Source organism: Cordyceps javanica, chromosome 1, assembly GCF_051103115.1.
Source record: "Cordyceps javanica chromosome 1, complete sequence".
NCBI classification, from domain to species: domain Eukaryota; kingdom Fungi; phylum Ascomycota; class Sordariomycetes; order Hypocreales; family Cordycipitaceae; genus Cordyceps; species Cordyceps javanica.
The window spans coordinates 6,845,988-6,854,889 of record NC_139295.1 but is presented as its reverse complement, the minus strand read 5'-3'; the positions used below and the strand labels follow the sequence as shown (position 1 = coordinate 6,854,889).

General features: G+C 52.0%; 4 protein-coding genes across 4 annotated transcripts; 1 reads left to right on the top strand and 3 right to left on the bottom strand.

The window, feature by feature from the left end:
* On the bottom strand, nt 1-591 carry V2A60_002088 (uncharacterized protein; the record flags this gene model as incomplete). The annotated part of the gene is made up of 1 exon (XM_083253440.1): nt 1-591. The coding sequence occupies one exon, from the start codon at nt 589-591 to the stop codon at nt 1-3; it is 591 nt and encodes a 196-aa protein (XP_083109566.1).
* A 741-nt stretch (nt 592-1,332) lies between these two features.
* V2A60_002087 (DUF1996 domain-containing protein) lies at nt 1,333-2,519 on the bottom strand (the record flags this gene model as incomplete). Its single annotated transcript, XM_083253439.1, has 4 exons — nt 1,333-1,734; nt 1,805-1,976; nt 2,030-2,151; nt 2,205-2,519. 4 exons carry the CDS (start codon nt 2,517-2,519, stop codon nt 1,333-1,335), a joined length of 1,011 nt encoding a protein of 336 aa, XP_083109565.1.
* Nucleotides 2,520-4,310: 1,791 nt separating this feature from the next.
* On the bottom strand, nt 4,311-6,542 carry V2A60_002086 (bactericidal permeability-increasing protein; the record flags this gene model as incomplete). The annotated part of the gene is made up of 1 exon (XM_083253438.1): nt 4,311-6,542. The coding sequence occupies one exon, from the start codon at nt 6,540-6,542 to the stop codon at nt 4,311-4,313; it is 2,232 nt and encodes a 743-aa protein (XP_083109564.1).
* A 1,308-nt stretch (nt 6,543-7,850) lies between these two features.
* Nucleotides 7,851-8,732, top strand: V2A60_002085 (RmlC-like cupin domain-containing protein; the record flags this gene model as incomplete). Its single annotated transcript, XM_083253437.1, has 1 exon — nt 7,851-8,732. One exon carries the CDS (start codon nt 7,851-7,853, stop codon nt 8,730-8,732), a length of 882 nt encoding a protein of 293 aa, XP_083109563.1.
* Nucleotides 8,733-8,902: the final 170 nt, after the last annotated feature.

The window sequence follows — 8,902 nt, the reverse complement described above, 5'->3', positions numbered from 1 at the left end:
CTAAATCGTCACCAGCAGATTCTCCTGCTTGAAATCCTGACTGATGACTCGCCATTTGTTCGATGTTATGTTGTGCAGCCTCAGCTTTTCCCGTTTCAGCTCACAGAAGCAGCGCTGGTGGCGGAGAGCCCCCCTGTGCCAGCACTCGCAGTGCTTCTGCAACGGGTGTTGCACTCTTTTCATGGCAATGTAATCTCGGACGTAATCTCGGACGACGGCCTCGCCACATCCCACGTCTACATCGCATACTAACGCCTGCGGCCAAGTAACCTCCACCTCGTTCCGCGCCGGGCCCTTTGTGTCGCTCACGATGGCTGTCAAGATGTCGTAGACCTGTCCCAGCCGCACCCCGTCCGCCACCGTGGCGACCTCGACGTCGCCCCCGGGTTCGCCGCGGTAGCGTATCTCGTATACGGGAGGCTGATAGATCTGCATGTTTCTCCAGCTCGCGCCGGCGCGCGCGTACGCGTTGTGAACCGCCCTTCCCGGGCCGCAGGTCGCAATCGGCAGATCGGTCATTGAACGCATTCTCCAGAAACGCTGACCGGTGAGACACAGCCCGATATTGAGGGCCATCAAACCGTCATCCATGATTTGTCCAAAGTGTTCAAACAGAAGCGGGTTGATTTTCCTGCGACGATCCCGGCTGCTGGGCGGCGCGGCATCGCCGTGAAAGAGAGGCTGCAATAGTTCCCGAGCAACCGCTCTCCACCGTCGACAGACACGTTGAACCTTTGTAAGCAGCATGTCTGCAGGGAGATTTTGTAAGATCAGCCTTGCCAGTTCTTCAATGGCAAAGACTCGAGCCGCGGTTGTGAAAGGGGCGCAGTGGACAGTAGCCGGTGCACCATCGGTGCTCCGGTATTCCACACCTCTATGGCGACTGCCCCTCTTAGATTTCGCCATATCGAAGGTTTTTTTTTTCTGTTGGTGAGGCAGCTGATTTGAATCGAGAAGGAAACCATCTTCTTTGTCCACCTACAAGCTCAAAGTTAAGTAGGTGGACTCTCGCTGCGTCGATGAGTCACAGCGGCGGATCCGACGCAACCTGACTCGTTTAATAGTACTCGATTGAATCAGGCCAAGACTGCCTGGGGCAATAATCGCATGTTATAAACATGATTCATTTGCTTGCTAGAAGTCAATGTTCTTCTTTATTGAACTCTTACGGCGCAACAACGCAATATCGTAGTCATTGCAATTATCGGCGTCAATCTCACTATTAGACAATCTCAGTGCACCGGTCCGGCCCACGCCTGAGCCACCGGTAAATCTCAACTAAAAACAACATTTAACTTGAAAGTCAAAACCTCGTATCCGTACAAATGCTCGTCATTGGCCCTCGTAGACAGGGTTGTTGCCAGGCAGCTTCTTTATGCGGCCATTCAGACCAACATCCTCCATGGGAGGAGCTCGCTCAGGCTTCTGGAACGAAGTCTTGCCAGCGCCGTTGGGACCGACATAGAGACTGCAGGTGGGGGAATCCGTACCCTGTTTTCCGGTGCAAGTCTCCATTGCGCTCTCCAGCTTGTCCTGGTCCTCCCAGCCCTGCAAGTAATCGCCGTGGAGACCGTAGCCGGTGGTGTCGCCGTTCGCGTAGACCCAGCGCCGGAAATCCTTGGCCTGCACCTGGCGCGTGTTGTAAAAGAATTCGTTGAAGACGGAAACAACGGCGACGGGGTGCGACTCGGGGCAGACGCCGCTGTTGTAGTCGCCGATGGCGGGGAAAGACATCTGCGTGTGCGTTTTAGCGACCGAGGCGTCTTCCTTTTCCGTAACTCGACTTCATGCGAGCTGCACTTACATGGCTTTTGTGGTCGGCAGAATCTAGGTTCTTTCCATCCCAGCAGGACGGAAAGTAAACCTGCATGCGCATCTCGTTGCACGGCTTCTGGGGAAGCTCAACGTAGTCCTGGCCAGGGTCGAGGCAGACGTGGCTGATGGCACGGTTCGTTTTGTCGCTCTTGTCATAAGTCCTAATGTATCATTAGATCAGTGTACTCATATTTATGGCGGATGTGTGATTTACCTTCTAAGGGTGTCGCCCGAGATAATGCGCAGCCCTTTGGGGGGCGCGATGGCGCCTTGCGCACCCTTGCAGTTTCTGCGTCCCGCTTTATAATCGCAAGTACGGTCAATGTAATAAGCTGCCTATTATTCAAGGTTAGTCTTTATCGAACATGGGAACCGCCATCGTGACTTGCAATGCCCAGCAGTTTGATCAGCTCGAAACTGTCGTCGTTGTGCTGATGGTACAACTGAGGTTGCCAGTAGTTGCTCTTGTCCAGGGCCTTGTCACAGGTGGTGTTGTGCGCATTTCGAGCTTCTTCGTTGCTCATGGACATGTAATAGCCGGTGCCTCCGACAACAGCGTGAACATGTGTGCTCAGTTCGCCCGGGCTAAGAATCGGATCGGTACGCTGCACCGTCAACGCTTTGCAGTGCACGATGAAGAGACCACCCTGAGCGGTGACCAGAGATACTGCAGATGAAAGAGCGAGAATGGATTTTGTATACATCTTGAAAGTGCTGGATTCTCCAACGCTATTGAAGCTTTTTGAGTTTCGGAAAAGCTGCGCCGGGATATCGGGTGACTAGGAACTCCCGTTTGCGTTGCTTGTTTGATCCAAATGACAGCACAAATATCGGGATGAAGATGTAAACAACGGTATATATACTTCTATGGATAGAAGAGAGCCAAATCAGGCTGTCAAGAAGTTTGTCAGGCGGCAGCACGCCGTGATGGCCGAGCAGTCAGCATTTCCGAACCATTCGAACAATTACTCGCCGTAATACACCCGGAAGGGTTGTCATATTCGATCGCACCTCATTCACAGAGCTGACAGCCTCACTCAAAAGGGAATATCGCCCGGCTCCTTCGACAGGGGTGAACGAATTCTGGCAAAGAAATATCCCGAGAGGGTTGGACGCCGGGAGCCGGCTGGCGTCATTCAAACGGCAGCAGGACCTGTTTGTCGGCGACTCAGCCATCCATTGTCCGCTCAGACATTCCGACTAGCAGCAGACTTGGAATTCTACAACATGATATCTCAACAGCAGCGTGGTATTGACAAGTTCACCTGTTACATGATGGCCCACACAACGTGCCATGGCAGGGTAACCCTGGTGGTTGCTTGGCCGTGGGGTGATCTTCGCGCATGACTTTTGCTACGCTGATCCGATCGGGTCGCCGAGTAAACAACAAACCTATCAAAAAAAATATCAAGGCCCCCGACCCGCCGCCCAACGAATGCGAGTGCCCCTTACATGACGAGGCTCGCAGCCCCAAAGTTTAATTCACTAGCTCCAGGCTCTATCGGTTCGAGTCAATAGTTAACTCGAACAAAATTCCGGCGGGGCGGTCGTCGTTCTTGTAAGCCTCGAGAAATCCACCTTCCGCCACGACTAACATCATCCATTGCAAGGCTTATCCTTTGCATGGGGGAGTCTGGCGCTCTGCGGTCCTCTCCCGATGCAGAATAGTCAAGGGCGTGCTCTCGGCGAAATCAGTGCATGTGGTCCTTCAAGTCTGAGACAATGCACGGAGCCTCGTGCAATCGAGCCATATTCCTCCTAGCTCTGCCTTCGAAATCAGCTTCCATGCTGACCCAGGAAAGTAGCAGTAGGTATTCCTTTTCTTCGGAACCTGATGGGAGGAATGCTCCGGGCCCAACGGTCAGTTTCCAAAGCCGGCCAACTGCCACCGTCTGGCGGAGACTCCGCCACCTGCCTCTCGTTGTGGCGACAAAATGACAGGTCAGGAGCCCTCTACGGTAGGTTTACTAGTTTTCCTGGCATGATCACGATATGAAATCCCGTACATGACAGTCTAGCCCGCGCGAAGAGGGGTGGGGAGGGAGAGCATTTCTGCCGCCTCTGTTAAGACTCCGGCACAAATACTCCGTGCCCCAGCGGATAGTTTTTCTAGCATAACGGGTGTTACCAATATGCCGACTGTAAAAATCTATAATGAGCTTCACGAGAAGGACCGTCTTGTGAATTTCTAGAAGAATTTCTAGAATCGATAAAGCTCGATTTGCTCGACGAGGTCATTGGCATGTTGAAGCGGTGGATCGGCAATTCGTTCCATTCGACGAACTTGCACCGTAAAGCAACAATATTCCTCAAGCCGCTTAAAGTCCTTCATGAAGATGAATAGTGGCTCGGAGAGATATAGTTATGCCATTGACTAGTCAATCTGATAAATTTTTGAAAATAAAGTTCACTCAACTCGTCACCGGCAGACGAGTCAGGCTACGGCAGGCTCCAGACTTCAAAAGTACATGTCGACGTTCCTTGTAAGAACAATACTACATCGGAACAGTTTGCACGCTAAATATGTCGTTTCTCCACCCGTCTTTCCTGTATTCATGAATGTTCTGCTGCGCGTCCTCGGCCTCCTGCTCCCACAGCTTCACCAAGCTGCCCGGTGCGTAGCGCCCTCGGAAGACATCCTTTCCAGGTTTCACGCCCACCCGGGCGGAGACGTTCGGGTTGTCCTCGAGCGTGAACCGTGCCGCGACCGCTTTGAAGAACGTCCAGATGCTGTCTGGGCTGCAGACGCGCGTGGCACGGAGACGTTCCCGTGCAAAGACGAGCTCCCTGTTGAGGGACTTGACGCCGTCGGCAATGGCGGACTTCATGGTCGACTCGAGAGCCTTTCGGAGAATGGGCCGCAGGATTAGCTTGAACAGCCACGCCATGCATGCGAATTTCGACTTGCGCAACTTGTAGTCGAGGTGGTGGATCTTCACCTTGGCGTCTCGGAGCACCACCAACTCCTCGAGCCGGTCCCGGCCGATTTCGAGTTCCACGTCCACGTCGATGCCACGGTCGTCGAGGTGGAATCCCGCGAGGCCCTCATCCATGAAACGTAAAATGCCAGAATGCACACGCATCCAGTAGCCCAAGTCCTCTGCCGCGACAGAAACACCGGCCAGTTTGATGGTCAGAAGGCTCGTCACGGATGAGGCCGTCCCAAATCGGAGCTTGGTGACGTCTAGGTCGTTTCGCGTCATGAAATGAATATTGTACGGTAGGAAAGAGCTGTCATTGACCGTTTTTCCTGGCTGCAGAATGAGATTCTCCAAAAGTAGGTCAACCTTGGGTGTCGCCACCTCCAAGCGTGGAATCGGCAAATGTTGCACCGCCTGGACTAATAGTGGCAGGAAAATGTTGGCAAAGTCTGTGAATAGCTCCGAGTTGGCGTTCTGGTTGGTCGGGAGCAGAATTTCGGCAAAACGGAATGACGAGGACACTAGCTTCTGCACGGCTGGGTCGTGAACTGCAGAGTGCACCGCCGCCTGTGTGGTGTTGATGAGATGAGAAATGTCGTCGCTAAGAGAAGAGTCTTTTGTCAACTCTTTAGTCTTTTCCTTCATCTCTTTCTTCTTTTCTCCAAAGTTGTCCAAGAATTCCGGATCAGACATCATCTTCTGCACCATGGTGATGAGCTCCTGCGCAAGCTGCTCGGCATTGGCCTTGTTCTCGTGATTTTTGTCGAGAAACTCACGAAATGAGGCAGAGACGTCATCCCATAGGCTCTTGTCGCCAAAGGAGGAAATGAATCCCCAGAAGTTAGTGGCCGCAGCCTTTGCTTGCCGGTTCAGCTCAATAGTCTCCTCCACTTCCTCGGCCGCTTCTCCTGCTGCTGAAAGATAGATGGCGGCGCAGCGCTGCAAAAGGCCGGCCAGCTGAGAAACTGCCTCAGGATAGTCCTTTTTCTGCCGGAGGCCACTAACTGCTGCCTTTAAGCGGTTGATCAAGATTTTTTGCGTTTCTTCGCCCATGTGATCTCGCAAGCTGGTGACCATCTCCTCGGAGACTTGTGCCGCGTCGCCCTTGATTTCCTCCTTCACCTGATTAGCCCTCTGCTTCAGGTCTTCTTTTGAAAATTCTTCTTTGGCCTTTTTATCAGTAGCCTTTAAGGCGGCCAGGTCGCCAGAGCCTTCCGCGTCGCCAGACTCGAGTTGTTTGCCAGCATCCTGCGAAACTTGGCCAATGGCAAAGGCGCCATCTCGCAGTACTTGTGTAGATATAGTTCCGATATCCGCCATCAAGACTCGGAAATCGTTATTCATGAGCGCAAGAGAGAAGACGGTCCTTAGCGCCTCTGCTGCAGCTGATGCCTTGGCGTGGGCTCTTCCCTTGCTCAAAACGCTGCCCGCGCCTGTTACATCGAGGTGGACCCGAGCGCTTGTGAGATACCAAATGAAGTCTTGAATTTGGTCCTGGGAATTTTTCTGATCCAAAAGATCGATGAAGAGCTGCAGCCATTCCCTGGTGGTACGAACCAGCGCCCGCCCGGAGCTGGACAGGCCCGCCGTTTCCGATGGGTTCAGAATTTGCGACGACAGGAGAGTTCTTAGCTGTATTTTTGTCTGTTCTGTTGATGGCATATATCCTTTGGACATGGCACGCAGCATCTGGTAGGTATGCAGCTTCTCATGCAGCCGCTCTTGGCGGTTGGTATCATCATTGTACCGGGGCAAAAGTGGCTCACGTTCATGTTCGTCGCCATCACTTCCAAAGCAAGAGAACATTGTGTCTTGTATTTTCCACGTTGCTCGGAATACTTCTGATTGGCATTCGCCAGGCTTTCGTGAAATGAGGGTGGTGTTTTCTGTTTTATGACATGGCCGCAGTTGTGATGGTGAGGACAGAGTGACGTAGATGATTACGGTGGGTTGCTGCAGGGCAGTAGCGCCAATAGTGACCATGTTGATCGACCGCGCAGCAGCTTCCAGGATTGCTGATTTCCTGAACTAACATGTCTTTGATTGAAAGTATTTCATTCAGAGAAAAGGGATTTTTTCCCTTCATTTTTCCTTTATTTTTTGATTCTTCGACCCTGGAGAATGCCCTGCAGGGTAGGGGACAACAAAGGGACGTTGTAGCTCAACGGCACCGACTTTGCAGCTGTAGCGGTGCATTCTAACGTGTGAACTGAAGTGGCGGTTTCCTCGCGATGTGAAACTGACACAAATTCTGCTTCGGTGCTTTTTGGCTATGCCGCCAGGTAGACCTGTGCGCAACCTGAGCTGATAGTTGCGCAGTTTGTTGCAAGTAGGTGCTGGACCAATACATCAACACTGACACGACTAGGTCGAGCAACGCAGCAATCCCATGTCAAATGCTCAGCATTGTCTGGTCATCTTCAATATCGAAAACAAAACTGATTTAGAGACTTTTAGTCGATAGATCTTGTCCGGCACCGAGATTTAGCTTGTGGGACTGATGCACCTAGCTATCAGTACTTGGTAGAAAAGCGTCCCAGGAACTCGGAATCGATCTCCTCCTCCTGACCTCTGCACTATCAGTACTTAATCGTGAGCCATGCAATTCTTGACAAATGATAAGCTAGGCAATTGTAGCCAAGCAATAACTAGCTATCCAGCCAGCATTACGAATTTCCAGTCATCAATATAAAGTGGGACAAAAAGCCATATACAAATCTCTGATTGGCTACCAGAACCCCTGTCGGATTACCTGCAGCTTAAGAATCATTATGTAACAGCGCTAGTCCTGATTCGGCCTCATACTACAGTGCAACCAGGGTCTTTAAAGTTGTTAATGCTCGACATGCCCACGATGTCTAATTCATTGCAAATGCTTGGACAATACAGATTTACTAAAGTTTTCCAAATAATTCCATCTCGCTAAATATTCGTCTATATATGACGCGCTTTACCTCCAGCTCTGCAATTTTGGTTGCTCTTCTTTCCACACTCATCATCATCTTCAATCCAACAGTGTCCTTGTACATTCAGCAGGTCACCTCTCTCCTGTTCTCATCCACGACGACAGAGCCTTTCAATACAACAAACCCCGCAGAAGCTTTAGAAACACCCATGATCAAGGCTGCCAGCAACATGTCCAAGTCCGTCCTGCGTCAGGCCAAGATTACGCCGCACCGCTCTGGTGCTCGCGGTCACTCCGACCACGGCTGGCTCAACACCTACCACAGCTTCTCCTTTGCGGACTGGTACAATCCCAAGTTTTCGCACTTTGGCTCTCTGAGGGTCCTCAATGAAGATCGCGTCAAGGCCAACTCGGGCTTCCCCACGCACCCGCACCGTGATTTTGAAATCTTCAGCTATATCCTGTCCGGCGAGCTTACGCATCGCGACTCCATGCTCGCCAAGGGCAAAGAGGGCGGCGAGTCGGACAAATTTTATCGCATGCACCGCGGCGATGTTCAGTTCACCACGGGCGGAACCGGGATCGCGCACTCCGAGTTTAACGAGCACAAGTCAGACACTGTCCACTTTCTGCAGATCTGGGCCATGCCCTGGAAGAAGGGCCTCAGGCCCCGCTACCACACGCGCACCTTTGACGAAGAGGCCAAGAAGAAGGGCTTTGTCACGATTCTCAGTCCGCTCAAGGGCGGGCCGGAAGCCACTGCGCAGCAAGAAAAGGACGCCGAGCCTACCGTGGCGGAGTCGATCCCCATACACGCCGACTTTGCCATGGGCGCGGGCATCATTGCCCCCGAAAAGGCGTTTGAGTGGGTAGTAGGTGCCAAGGCCACCGAAGCCAACAAGAGAAAGGTCTATGTACACCTTCCCATGACCCAGAATGGCAAAGCCAAGATTCGCATCGACGGTCGTGAGGACGCCGAACTCGTCGAGGGCGATGGTGCCTTCATTGAGGGTGTTAACGCCGGCGACAAGCTTGCTATCGAGAGTATTGGCTCAGTAGCTGCTGAAGTTATTGTTTTAGATACGGCGTAAACCACGTCGAAATATAGAGAAAATGTATCTTGTTTGACCTTTTTGTACGTTATTACACGCCGGCGCAGAACACTACAGTTTTAGATTAGAAATGAAATCAACAGTTGATGAGCTTGAACGTGGTTGTATTATCTGCACATGTGTATGAGCAGAAAAGCATCGTAGCATGA